This window comes from Delphinapterus leucas, chromosome 9, assembly GCF_059928025.1.
Source record: "Delphinapterus leucas isolate spDelLeu-1000000601 "Yukka" chromosome 9, BTC_Dleu_Yukka2, whole genome shotgun sequence".
Classification (NCBI taxonomy): domain Eukaryota; kingdom Metazoa; phylum Chordata; class Mammalia; order Artiodactyla; family Monodontidae; genus Delphinapterus; species Delphinapterus leucas.
The window spans coordinates 76565378-76580542 of record NC_143137.1 but is presented as its reverse complement, the minus strand read 5'-3'; the positions used below and the strand labels follow the sequence as shown (position 1 = coordinate 76580542).

The 15165-nt window shown below is 41.5% G+C and overlaps 1 protein-coding gene across 1 annotated transcript in view; it reads left to right on the top strand.

The window, feature by feature from the left end:
* The first annotated feature begins 2090 nt into the window (after positions 1-2090).
* The window catches only part of GRM3 (glutamate metabotropic receptor 3), a 106125-nt gene continuing 93050 nt past the window's right edge, over positions 2091-15165 (top strand). Inside the window, exon 1 of the mRNA XM_030759742.2 lies at positions 2091-2806. Coding sequence (XP_030615602.1) covers positions 2339-2806 — 468 coding nt within the window. The 5' untranslated portion in view covers positions 2091-2338. The remainder of the gene's footprint in view (positions 2807-15165) is intronic.

Below are 15165 nucleotides of genomic sequence, written 5' to 3'. Positions count from 1 at the left end.
TCTTAGATGCTAAGTGGGCGCTTACCAGACAAATGGTGTAGAAGGGCATTCCCAGGAAGTCGATGGGCACGGTGAACAGAAAGACTGGAGAGCTTGCCAGGTTCAAGATCACGGAGCATGCCAAGACCAAGCCCATCCTTCAACCTAGAGGCAAGGGGAAGTCAGTATAGATTTACAGGAGATGGGCACTGTGAACAGCAATTAAGATTATACATCAGATAGAGCACTTCCTCCAATGGAGCACCATTCAGATCGCTAACATTTCCTAGTACACCTGAGAGCACACCAGTGGTGTGCCTTTCAGGCATCCTGATTGAGCCGGGGAGCAGCCAGGAGAGACCCCCCCTCCTTCCATAACACCTCACCAATACCCAATCATGCACAGAAGTGGGAGAGCAGAAAGGCACACATGACCACACACACGAGAGCATGCAACTGTGCCCTGTCAGGAGACCGCTCCAGGAGTCCCTGCGCTACCGTCTCTCACCTGACTCTGAATGGAATAAGCTTACGTCACCTAGGGGCCAAGGGGGTGGTCAAACAGAGTGACTGTGCTGACCGATGTTTGCTCTACTGCCAGGGAGCCGGGTGTCAAGAGTACAACACTAGGTCCATTGGTTCCTGTGCGCATGCAACCAGACAGCTCCGCACCAGCATTTTAGAAAGTTCCCTGGAAAGACCCCAGGGGAGAAAAACATGATCCCCCCGGAGGGCTTTGCCTGACTCCTAAAAGATGCACATGTTCGAGCCTATCATGTAAAAAGAAGCTTGATTTATGAAACTGTCCTGAGCTCCAACGTCCTGTGCAAACCCCAGAACTCATGCTTACCATGCTCCCTGAAATGTGAGGCCCATGTCAGGAGCTGCCTAACCCCAGCTGGAAGAGACAGCCACCAGGCATCCCACCTTCTCCATCACTGATGTTACAACTATGTTACAGGTTATGCAGTAACAAATTTTAGAATTTTGCACTCGAGGAATGTTATCTTTCCCTAACTCACAAAATGGTGCTTTGGGGGCTGGCATCAGCTCCCTAGGAATCTATTGCTATGGTCCTGCTAGAGATAACGAGAGCCTGGCTTCGTGGGTAAAAAAAAAAAAAACAAAAAAGAAGGTGGCTTTGAAAGATGTTCAGCAGGTAGACTCTACAGAACTTTGGGGCTGATGGGAAGAAAATAGGAAAGGTGGAAATGGGAAGGGCTCTTCTGTGCAGGTTTCTGGCTCGAGAGCCTGGGTACAGAGAAGAATCATTCACAGAGATAAGGGGGAGTTTATAACAGGTAGACCCTGAGGGGTCAGAGGGATGTGTCCCTTGAGCTGTTTAGCAGGCAATTAACCTAGGAATCAGTTAAGTGGTCGTTGAAACTGTGAACACTAATTAAGGTAGCCCAGGACTGCGGTGGGGCGGGGAATCTGAGATGTAGTCAGACATGCAGCATGAGAACAGAAGCCTAGGAAGTCGGACCACGGAGAGAAGAGTCAAGATTTCAATTAAGGTCAAGTCAAATGAGGATTACAAAGGGTTAAAGGAATTAGAAACTAGGAGATCAGTAGTTGCTTTCTCCAAAACCATTTTGTTAGAACAGTGGGGGCAGAGCCTTGGCTGCAGTGACTGAGAGCATCTGGGGTGACAGCAAGTGGGGACAATACTGCGGACAATCCTTGTGAAGACGTCAGCTATGAAGGGAGGACAGGGCTGTGGCAGCAGAGATGCAGACAGAGGGACAGAGTTACCATTGTGTTCTGTTTTATTTCCAAATGGAAAGGGAAGAGTGGGTAAGAAGGAGTTGTTTACAGTTGAAAGACAAGGAATAAAGACTCATAGCCAAGTTGCTGCCCTACCAATAGCAAAGTAAATGACTCAGAAGAGGGAGTGAAGTGAACTTAGCATTAGAAAACCCAGGGTCTGAACACTAACTCCCTTCTAAGTACACATTGTCAGGTCACTTTATCTCATTAGTCCTCAGTGCCCATTTCTGGGAGGTGGGACCACTAAGAGCTACATCACAGTGTGTTGTAAGGACTGGGCGAGAATACTTGCTGGGAGCGTGCCTGGTGCAATGGTCCATGTGTGTTTAGCAGATGGTAATTTGAGTCATTATCCCACCAAAGGTCTGAATGGAGACCATCAATGTAATAATCACTGTTGCTTTCTTTACCATTGTTGTTCATTTAATTTTTATCATCTCTTTAGGAACTTGCTGACAGCCTCCGCTAGCCTGTTCCTCGCTTATATGAAGGACAGAACAAAGATCCAGTTTGGAAATGAGAGAGGAGGACTAACGCGCAGCATTGGTTCCACCCACTGATATCTCCCAGAGGTACAGATACGGGATTCATGAAGATGTTGACAAGACTCCAAGTTCTTACCTTAGCTTTGTTTTCAAAGGGACTTTTACTTTCTTTAGGGGACCATAACTTTCTGAGGAGGGAGATTAAAATAGAAGGTGACCTCGTTTTAGGGGGCCTATTTCCTATTAAAGAAAAAGGCACTGGAACTGAAGAATGTGGGCGAATCAATGAAGATCGAGGGATCCAACGCCTGGAAGCCATGTTGTTTGCTATTGATGAAATTAACAAAGACAATTACTTGCTCCCAGGAGTGAAGCTGGGGGTTCACATTTTGGATACATGCTCGAGGGATACCTATGCATTAGAGCAATCACTGGAATTTGTCAGGGCTTCTTTGACAAAAGTGGATGAAGCCGAGTATATGTGTCCTGATGGATCCTATGCCATTCAAGAAAATATCCCACTGTTCATTGCAGGGGTCATTGGCGGCTCTTACAGCAGTGTTTCCATACAGGTAAGATTGGCAGTGCTGCTGGTAAAACACTGTACCTCTTTGGTTTTATGTCTTGGGAGAACAAGAGGAGAATATCCTAAGAGCTTCATCAATGGATGATATTAGCCATGCAATTGTTCATTGCGATGGGTCTTTGATAATATAGGTTTGCAGACAGAACAGTACTTTAGCAATGAAAATTGTTTAGAGATATATCAGGTAGCTACTGTAGCATAAAAAGCTACCCCAAAATTCAGTGACTTAAAACAACAATTACTGCTTATTATAGTTTATAAGTCTGAAGACTGGCTGGAGTGAGATGATGAAGGCTAATAGGTTCAGCTGCAGGTCGCTCTGCTCCCGGTTTGTCCCTTATCCTCCACCTGGAATCAGTGAGCGAGCCCGGGCATGTTTTTCTCAGAGTGGTGACAGAGATGCAAGAGAATGCAAATTTAACTGTACAGTACAGGCCCCTCCCAAGCTTCTGCATGCCTCGCAGCTGTGAACATCCCTCCAGGCAGAGCAACTCACAAGGCTCTGCCCAGAATCAAGGAGCAGGGGAATATGTGCTTACCCACAATACACGTGCCGCTAAGTTACATCACAAAGGATGTGGATCCACGGCAGAGTCATGATTGGAAGTCATCAATACAATCAAGCACAAGAAAGTACAAAATCGCTGAGCTTTATACTTTTCCACACTAATTTTTCCCCAAGCATTGTTTTATTCAGAGATAAATTATAAACAATTTCTCGTGGTATAAACCTGAAAATGTATGCACAGAAGCCAGATAATTACTACCAAAGGAGAAAAAAACAGGGAACAATTTAGCACATAACTTAAACTAGATAAAAAGTTGAAAATTGGTTCTCATCATTTTGTTAGGGAAAGAAGGAACGTATTAGTCAAACTCTTGCAATGCTCACAGGGTCACAGAAGTAGAGGTGGAAAAGAGCGGAGAATTCATCTTCCTCAAACTTCCCAAGACCCAGAAATATTGGTTTCAGGAAAACTCCCACTGGTAGGTAGCACATGAATTAGAACTCAGATCTTTTGTGCTTTGGGGCTCTTTCAACTGTCCTATGTGATTTCTTTATGTCACTTCAATATTTTCCTGGTGAATGCGGCAGTAATAAAAGTCCGTAAGATAAGAGTCACATATTGAACACTCTGCCTCCTACCAAATGACTATAATCAAAGCCCCAAGCGCTAAAGGAAGTCATAATACACACACGTTGTCTGTATCTGTCGCCAACCACTTAAATTGGTTCTATTTGCACTGGAGTAACCTTATTTCTATATCAGAGATTCGTGGCATTTAAAATTCTACCTGCAATTCTGTGCTGTTCTAAATGACTACTGCAAATTTCTTTCCTTCTACAGTGTACACACTCATATTATGAGGAATTAGGATAATTGGTTTTTCATAAACACCCTTTGACTTCATTAGATGGATAGAAAATACTGCACATCTCAAAGCATATCATGTTAATTTTGCCACTGTTTCTATACTTGGATCAGGTAAGATGGAACTTGCTATTTAAGAAGAGAGAACTAAAATAATGTATATCTGTCATACTTCAATAATACTTTCACCAGATGAGTGCCAAACATTTTATAAATATTTATATTATACTCAATATTACCACTAGTAAAGGATTACAAGTATGTCTTTCTGACCTTAGTTTCTCCCAATGCAGTAAATAGCACTCCACAGCAGATGTGTAAATATCTATTTATCCAAAATAATTAACAAACTATGCTAATATAGTTTTAATCTAATTTTACTTTTTTATTACCTATAAACTCCTCAAAAGAGGTCAGGTTATCTTAAAAAAAAAAAGTAGGTTATTAAAACCCTGCACTTGTTCACAAGGGAAAAAGCCACTTCTTAATCATCAAAGGACCTGGCTAATATATTATTTCACTTATCTGGTCCATATCACTATAAAGTCACAAATGCTGATATGGTTTTTGTCTCCACAATATAAATAAAGAAACCAAAACTATCATGCTATACGGAAAAGGTTCTGGCATCAGCAAGACTGGGGTTTGAATTCCAACCCTGGCATTTACTAGATTACCTGTAAAATAAGGAAAAACCATCCACTTTAAGAAGTTGTCGAAAGGATACACTGAGAGAATCCGTGGGAAATGCCTTACCAAAAAACTAACAGATTCAATAAACAGTAACTATTATGGCCCTAAAATCATAGGAAAAAGCAGCGGAAGAGCCACATCTAACAACAACTCCGTGGCCAAGCAGCCCCATGAAATCGTTGCTGGTTCCCCGTGGGCTTCATCCATCAGTTAATCTGTACAAAGCTCCTTGTGTATGTCCTGCCCTGTTGCAGGGGTTAGAGAGACCCCTGAAGTCGTAGAGAACACAGCCTTGACCTCGAGGAATGTGAATTCTGGCTGTGGGTACAGTACTATCATGAAATAACAGTGACTACAATTCACAATACATTCGTGGGGCTCACAAAGTAAGAAATGACCTTTAGGAAGGTTTTGAGGATGACTGAGAGAATGAAAGTTGCACTAGAGGAAAGCTAATTGAGCCACAGTATTAATGAAAGGCTGGATCTGAGGAAACCCATCAGAAAGATATAGCAGATGTCTGTGCGCAAGAGGACAAAGACCTTGACAGGAGTAAGGGGATGAACTAGAGAAGAAAGGAGAGAGAGGGCTTCACTCCCCGCTCCATTGTCCTCAGGCGCTCAGGCTCTGATTAGACCTCACGCTGGTGCCCTCGGCCAAAGTAAGCAGGGAGGTGGAGCCATCTGTCTACACACTGATCTCCAGGCAGCCTTCCAAGGAACCCTTCGCCACAGGGCCTTGCTTCCAGCTAAGCACCATGAACGAAGAGGTCTTAGGGGCTCTTATATAGCTGAGAATTTAAGAGTGTTATCCTTGTGAAACACATGTCTTTTAATAAGAATCCTAAAAAAAAAAAAAGAATAGTCAACCGCAATCCAAAGCAATAGATTCCTAACGGTGATTTTAAGACACTCTTGTACACAAGTGAGAGATATTTTCAAAGAGAGGATTTTTCTGGGGGCCCCTCACACTCACGTACTTTTGTTCCTGGACTGATTCTGATCCTGTGCCCGGGTGTCTGGTAACCGTGGTGACAGTGTACAGCTGGTAGCCACAAAGATCCACGCCCACCAGTCACCTCTGCCATCCATTTTAAACTGCTTTGGACTTCCTAAATATTTACTGGAAAACGCCTGTGCTTGAACTAAGCTGGGGGAAGAAAAGAGGGTTAAACTGTAGAAAAAATCTCCTAGTACGAAATCCACCACACAATTTCAAAGATTCCACTCATCTAATTGTTGCATCAAGTCCCAAACCACAGCACAGAGTTTTCAGTCACAAAATTGTCTCTTGAGAGACAGAGTGATCAAGAATGATAAAATCTGTGCATCTTCTCTTTTGTGGTTGGCTCAGTTTAGACGTTATCATCTCCCCATTGGGCCCGAATAGCTTTATTGGTGGGAATGCTTCAGCAGGCACTTTTCTCTCCCGTTTCTGCTTCTCTCATTGTCTTCCTACTAAGGAAGAATCCTCCTAGAAGTCAGCAGAGGAGATATCCTCTGCTGTATCAGTTCATACAACAGGCAGTTTGCAGACAGCGAAAACTGCGTGAAAGGAGAAATTCTTAATGATTTGCTGAGTTAACCTGTATCACCATTGATGAAAACCGGGACATTTTCCCAACACTGTTATTAAGTAAGACAAACCACTCTGTGGTGGTCCCTTGTCTAAAGCAACGGGACTGATTTTTAAATTTGGTAATCAAAAAACACTAGCATCAAAATCCTTCTTTATTAGCAAATATACGTGGGGTCTATTCACCCCCTCTGGTGAATAAGCTTCTTTTCAAAGCATTTTTAAGACTGTATTCTGCTCTCTTCTATAAGCCTGCAATCCACCCACTTGGGGGAAAGTAGTATTTATTCAGGAAGAGAATCAGGCTGGTTGCCTTTAGTGATGCAATTGTCTACATGGTACTATTTTGAAGCAGTGTTTATGCTTGTGTTCTTGCAAATAGACTGTGGTTAGAGCTCCTAAGTTGTTCAGTCAAAACAAAAAAAATGTCTCTTGAGATGTTCCCCCAAATGTTCCTCACTCCTTTCAGAGGATGTATATTTCCTCAGTCTTTCTTGCCTTACCAAAGCAAAGTTCAGCTGCAACAAGAGGACAGGCATTAATTGACCCAGTTATTGTTGCGTCCCTGAGCGTTAAAGTGACCTCAGCGACAAAAGGGTATTTGGGCTAGATAGCTCATAAAAAGGGCAGAAGAGAGCCTTGAAAGGATCTTACTACCTCTTTCGCATGCTTGGGAAACAGACCCTTTTTCAGAATTTTTAGCAATAGCCACATCCCAGGAACTCCTGACCCTGGGAGGTGGCCATTATATCATTTATCATGACATGGATTTGCACATGCCACGCATTGCTCACATCATGTCTCTGAGAAGAATAACTCAAACTAAATCCCTTGCAGTAAGTTTCCCAGATTTTATCTACATGGGGTGCAAAGAACGACCCAAAAAGATACTCACCACTCTATTATTCCTCCTCCACCTAATTCCACAGTGTGAAAGTGGACCTGTACTGGTCAATTTGTATTAAACGTCGCCCTCCCTCAATGATTCATTCCTCCTTTAAATTCAAAGGCTGTGGGGAAGAGTCACACGTGAATTGTTGTTGTTATTATAGGAGCGTCAGAAAAAGAGTTGAAGGACTCGGGGTTACAAAAGGCTTCATACGGTTAGCTGTGTCCGAGTATCAGATAGACTACAGAGGGCAAAATAATGCTTTTTCTGTGGATAAATAAATTTAACCTAGAGCAGAGTGTCTCAACGTTGTCACTACTGGGCTGGATACTCCTGTTGCGTGGAGCTGCCCTGTGCATTGCAGGATGTTTAGCAGCTTCACTGGTCCCTCCCCACTGGACTACATGCCAACAGCACCCTAAATTGTGACATCCCATAATGTTCCTATACACTGCCAAATTACAAAGTTATCCCCCTTTCCCTCTGACAATCACTGATTTAGAGCAGGGCATATTCAGGGCCAACATAAGGAAGAGTTATTAGAAACGATAGTCCTGAAGGACGAGGCTGTAAGGAAATGAGTCCCCGGTTACTGGAGTTTATTCAAAGAAAAGCTGGCCTGTAACTGAGGAGACCGAAGCAACATATTAGTATCTGAGCTATGTTGCATTTAAGGGCATTTCTTAATTTTATAATTATACATCGCTCAAGCAAAATACTCTATTAGGATGAGTGATTATAAAGGCAGCGTCTAAAACACGAAGCAAAATAAATTACAGACTCTCTTCCATCAGGATTAATTTGAAGAAGTCCAATCAATTGTTACTTCACTTGATTATGGTAGTATTTGTGTGAATTTGGTGAATCAAGCATCTCGACTGTGTACTAATTACAACTAGGGCACTCATAAAATCATTTTTCATCAGAAAATAAGCATTTATTAAGCTTATATATTTTAGGTTCAGCAAGAACACTATATGTAGACACTAGGTAATGTGAAGCAGAGAGCATGCAAAATAAAATTTATAAATATTATTACAAAACAGAAAACAAACTTAGGATTACCAAAGGGGAAGGGGGGGCAGGGATAAATTAGGAGTTTGGGATTAACAGAGACACACTACTATATATAAAATAGATAAACAGCAAGGATCTACTGTATAGCACAGGGAACTATATTAATATCTTGTAATAGCCTACAAGGGACAAGAATCTGAAAAAGAATATCACTTTGCTGTACACCTGAAACATTGTAAATCAACTATACGTCAATAAAAAAAATTTATAAATAGTAGACATCTTATAAGCCCCTGAGGCATCTATAAGCAAATGAGGAAATATCAAATCCGTACATAAAACAGGTACAAGTGTAAGACCAGAGAATCAGCTGACGACATAAGTCCTAGGAGACCAGAGAGAATGATAGAATGAGCAGAAAGGAACGGAGGTGAAGAGGAAAAAGTCTTTTAGACCCGTGCGAACAGAAAGCCTGGCTTTGAAGTGTCCCTGGAAAGTTGCTTTCTCGTCTACCAATGTATACTACCTGCTCATTCTTTCCTAAAAAAGGAGACCAGTGTTTCTTCCACCTGGAATGCACTGTCCCTCAGCTGTCTGTAGGCCTTGCCAAATCCTTCTCTCCTTCAGTTCTCAGCTCAAACCCTATCCCTTTTGTGAAACGTTGCCCAAGCGCCCACGACCTAAGCACACACTTCCATTACTAGCTTATTAACCATAATTATTCCTTTGCATATCTATTTTCCCACCTAACTAGAAGCTACTTGAGTTTGGGAACCACGTCTTTTGTCTTTGTGTTGAGGGCACCGAAGACAATGCCTCTACCAGTTGAGAGTAAATGTTTTCTGAACGAATTGAAAGAACTAACAGAATGATATCCTGCTGCATGACCAGAAGGCATCCCTAAATGAATCTTTAGGGATGGGTGTTGCAGATCACACGTGTTGCAGATCACACGTGGGTTGCAGATCACAACCACGACCTACCTATTCTAGATCAGTCTGGAAGACCGTAAATGAAAAATCAGCATTTTCCTACAACAGAAAACTGTGTTTGATACAAAAGCCAGATGATGTAGCAAAGTGAGCTTGTGGGACAAAAGTCCCCCCACCCTCCCCACCTCCACTGCCTACGCGCGTGCCACAAAAGGTGCTTTGATCTGAGAGTAGCAAGGGTTCCACTCCACTTGTCCTTAGACTGACTATTCCCAGAGACAACTACCCGAGACTCAGCATAGCTGGGCACCCAGGGCCATTGCAGATCAGGTTAGAGCCCCATCCTTACTCTAATCAAGCTCTCTGCAGTCTCTCCACATAAAGAATATGCAGAGTGTCGAACAGGCCAGATACCACGCTTGGAGCTAACACAAAAGAGAAGGAAACATGATCCTGTACTTAAGAAAAGCAGGGTGACAGCATTAGAGATCCATTTACCAATCTATCTTTAGTGTCTCTATCACTAGAAAAGTAAAACTGATAGCTGCCTTTAATGAGTTTAATATTGCAAATACAACAAGCACAGGACGGATACAACTACACATTTTTACCGTGCCTTTTTAAAAAAGTTCAGCTCAGTGATTACAACTCCGGATGCAGACTACCTCAGATTTATTTGATCCTTCATTACCTCTCTCCTCATGTCTAAGACTGAGATATGAATAGTGCCTCTTTCACTGGGCTATTGCATGAATTAAATGAGAAAATACACGAAAAACAGTAAAAAAATAAATAAATAAATAGTGGTCCACACATAATGAGAATTAAACATTTTAGATTTTAGTAGATATTATCTATTAGCTTTTTTAACATCTGCAGTGCAAGAGGAGTCGTTCCAAGAGGAATTGAGGTTCATGAAGGTCAAACACCTAGTTCAAGCTTCTACCACTTTACAACATTAAAATCCGGATAGCTTGCCTCCGACACTGCCTCACCCCCTCACGTAGTCTAAGCTTCAGAAAAACCCGACTCAACAGTTATCTCTGATAGAAGCTTTTATTTTCTTCCCAGACTTTTCACGCAAAAGCAATTTCACCAAGCTGTTGTTTTGAAAACTCTTTCCATTGCTCCTGCTCTCCTCCTCCAAAAAAGGGCAATGCTGTTCAAGGACTTTATCACAGAGAGAGAGGCAACAGCAAGAGCAATTCAAAAATGCTTTTGTTCAGCTGCATAGCACAGGGAGATCAGCTCGGTGCTTTGCGACCACCTAGAGGGGTGGGATAGGGAGGGTGGGAGGGAGACGCAAGAAGGAGGGGATATGGGGATGTATGTATACGTGTGGCTGATTCACTGTTATACAGCAGAAACTGACACAACACTGTAGAGCAATTACACTCCAATAAAGACGTTAAAAAAATAAAATTAAATTCAAAAATTAAAAAATACAATAGCTAAGGGGGAAAAAATGTTTCTGTTAACACTGTTTCATTGTAGAAATTTCTCGCCAGATGTAATTATCTAAGATGCACTATTTCTTCTCCTTTGCTTTGGAGTTAATTTATTCCTTAATTAATTCTCCTCCTGTCATGTGTTTATTTGGAAACTACTCGTGAAAAACAAGAGGTTACTCTCAGGACTACTATCCACAGGGCAATAGAATGGCCCATGGCTGAGAACCAGCTTCTGTGGTGGTCACACATCTGTGATGGAGGTCATGAGATGAAAACCAAGGGACACAGGCATTCCTGAAAGATCAGCCAGTGTTTTATAATATGATTACAGATTAATCAGTAAGCTCATCGATGTAGGACTGCTGACACGTTCAGTTAAAACAAAGTTGTGATTTTGCTTTAACAATACAAAGTTCTCTTTCCGAATCACCATTAAATGTGTGTCTTTTTAATGGAGCAATATGTACCAGGCTCAGTATTTCAATATGCAAAGAGCCAACACTTAGCAGTTTATAATAATTAAAGTCCATTGATTTAATGTAATAGAAGTGCTTTTACTGGTCTGAGAAAAATGCAGTTGAAAACTTACAGAGTATTTTTCCAATTAGTGGACTTGGAAAATCTAAGAATATGTTCCAAAAACACCTGCAGTAAACTCTAAGTAAACGTTGCTACTCCAGGCGGGATAGCAGTGGGACTTTGAACACTAAAATTGTGCTGTCGCTATTTTTGACATCACCACCTGGTATATTATGGAAATCCCTCTGTTACTAGTGACAAAGTCTTGATTCATGCCAGCTCCTTGACTTTACATTCCCGCAGAGGGAACTGTAACACAGGGGAAAATACAATAGGCAGAACACCTTCAAAAATTACGTTCCAAACACAGACCAGATTTCCTTGCCAAGCGGTCAGAATGGCAATGCATCTTGAGACACTCGCCATCACTTAATAGGGTCGAATTTGCAGGGCACACATCCCAGGGGCTAGCCGGCCCCTCCCAAGCACTGTGCGTCCAATTTGGGTAGCTGCCATTAGGTTCACAATGAGCCCTCAGAGAATACAAACCATGCAGTTAAGCTTTCCCAGTGTGGAAAACAGATGTGATGGAACACATAATCTACAATTTGTTCAGAATTTTTCTACAAAAAAGTAACTTTCCATCGAAATAAAACCACCATGTGCATTAAGCACATATTACCTATGTTGACACAGTCGGTTTAAGGAATAGTGTTTATACAAGATTTAAAGAAATGCGACAATAAAGACAGGTTGGTGCCAGCCAGTGAATTTCAACTGTTATCAAAGTTTACTTACCTGGCTCTCACTTTTTGTTTCCACCTTGAAGAAAGGCTTCAAGCTCTTTTTTCTGAGCTGCTTCCAGGAATTTAAAAGTTCGTTAGCCTTTTTATAGTCTCCAAGGATGAAAATTATTTATGACCTTCTTCTTTCCAAGAAGAATTCAAGGTGACCTGTAATGACACAAACAGGAGAACAAATTAAGACCTGAGTACTTGAGTAATTACCACCAACCAAATAAATGGTTTTAAGTGGACTCAAATTTTATTTAAACCTCTGATCCTGTCCTTTCTTTTATTAACTGACTCACTGTTATTGGGATTACAAGGTCCCTGGCCTTCAAGAACTCACAGCCTGAGTCAGAATGAATATGTCGTCCATCTGATTACCCTTCCCTGACTCTTTCTTTTCAAGTTGGATGTCATCCACTGTGGCCTTTTTAGAACATAATTGTGGTCATGTCATTCCCTTAATTAAAAATTTTAATGTCTTTTTTATCTCTTAAAGAAGAAAAATTCAAACTCTTTAGCATAGCGTATAAAAAACTTAGCAGTGCAGCCACAGTCCTTCTATTTTTCCTCACCCTGCTAATCCCTACAGGGCACTGGGTACCCTGATAATATTGAACCATTTGCTGCTCTTAAAGCAAAAGTGCATTTGCCCATCTCTGTCTTTGTGCTCTTTCTTCTTCCTGAAAACTTCCTCTCCCTTCCTCTGCCTGACAACTGTTCACTTTCTCTTCAAGATCAAGTCTAAATGTTACTTCTACATGGGAGCCTGCCATGACTCACCTGAACGTGCTCCTTCACCTGTGTTTTAGTATAAGTACGTGTACACTTATCTCAAAATTTTATCCTTGTTATGTTTCTTTGTCCCCAAGAGACTACAACTTCCTAGGAGATAGTGGGGATACATTACTCAGCTTAGGACAACATAAATTTGAGAATAGCACCTTGTATAATGAGCACTGATTGAAGTTTGCTGAATGAATGACTGCTGGCTTAGCCATTCTCATGACCTCCAATACTTTTTGAACATTAACTATGTGCTAGCCAGTGAGTTAAGTGCTTCACATGTGTTATCACTTAATCCTTAAATAAATTCATAAACCAGAAACTACTTAATCCCTTTTTACAGATGAGAAAACTGAAGCTTAAGGAATGAAAATAACTTGCCTAAATTCATGGAGCTAGTGAGAGAAGGGGTTGGTTTGATTCCAGTCCTATGCACTGAATGCTTATACTACTTGCTTTTGTACCTGCCAGTTCTGTTGAAGTAATGAACAGTTAACAGGAAAACCATCAATGACATAGTTCTATTTGCTACAAATAATACGGTATATAGCCCTCTGCCCTAAATTATTACAAAGGACCTCAGAAATAAATACTAATCATTTTTTTTTTAATTAAGCTACAGCCCTTAGCTCTTCCCACGCTTACCCAACAGCTTTTGGACCTTGGTTAACAGTCAAAAAGGATAGGAGTGCCTTTTTATTGATAGGACTAAATTTATCATATTATGTTATACAAGGGACTTCAGGGCCACAGAAAAATATGGATTAGTTAACTGTGGCTCTGTTAAATCCTCAACAGGCATTGTCAAAAATCAATATCCAAGGCACTAAAGGATGCGTTTTTAACAGGTCTGTTGGTGTCAAGTTATCCCTGGAGTCATTGTTTCTCAGGTGTCACTGGCAGACACTAATGCACGCTGGACCAGATATGCCACAGACCTGATCTTACTGTCAGAGACTGCAATTCAAGCCAGTTCAGTTCCATGATTTCTCTTGAAAGTTAATGCATGGGGGGAGAAGGAGCAAAGAGCAGATACAGGCTGATTCAGTGGGCAAAATACCATCTCGTTCCTATTCTAAGTACCGGCTAAGTCTAGCTGGAAGCAAAGTCACTCCTGAGATGGTGCCTGTTAGTAAGGGAGAAAGAAAGACCCTTGTCGAACGTGTGTTTCTTACGATGAGAAACCTGACATGTCTGATGATGCCAGTCTCCCGGGAAAATGCGATCCAAGGGATCCTACATGGTCTGCATAGCAGTTCAGCCTCAGTGATAAGCTATGAGAACACCAAAATGGCTAACCTTGCCATTCATAAATTCCTCTGTCACAAAGGAAGAAAATGAAAGTGTCTGCCTATCTGCGTTGCAAACCACAGGTGTTGAGTGCAAATATTTCAGGAAAGGGAGGGATAGAAATCAGGGTTACTGAAAGCCATTTATGAAGGTTTCTGCCATGACTAAGGAGTCCTTTGTCTGGAACGTCCCTGCAAAATCATCAGGACTGAGTCATACCATTAATGGGAATGGCAGTGTAAATCTTTGACTAGAGCATTTTTTGTGCTCATGGCATGTAAGAATCAGTGGCTTCTGCAGATTAAACTGAGAAAACTGGCATTTGCTACCCTCCATTACATGATTTCCTAAATCCAGATTAATCTCTGACCTTCAAACATGGGCTCCAGTCAACTCTTTTCATGTAAAATAGTCCCAGATGTGCTGTAGGCAGTGTGGTCCAAAAAAAAAAGTGACTAATCCTTTCTGCGATAACAATGTGATTGGCATCCTTTATGGGCAGATAACTCATGTGATGGGAACAGCTTGAATTCCTCAGGCAGTTTCTCAACAACACATCACCTCTAGTTTCAGTTTAAAATCCAAGCCAATCTGGGATTTTGTACAGCTAACAGTGCCGCTTGATCAATCTGAACAGGAGGGTCACTGACGTCTCTTCCCATCACAACTTTTAGAACTGGCTTTAGGTAATAACATGGGTTATAAGGTAGCAGATGGTTTAAAGTACAGTCGAATTTGTACAGCACTCTTCCGGGCTTATAAATAATCACTTAATTAAAAGAATGAAACAAAGCCATCAGCACTGCATGTGTGATAAAACTATTAAAGGTGTAGGCTTATTCTTAGAAAACAGCCCCAAAGCGATATGGGAATAGCGTCGAATGCAAAGGCAAACCCATGGAGGTTATTATCAAGTCTCCTAATTCCCAGGACAGCAGCAACGGCTTATTTTTCAAATGTATACAGTTCAGCTTTGCAGATAGCACGTTTCTTGGACAATCACCTTAGTGGGAAACTTATTTCTACTGGAGA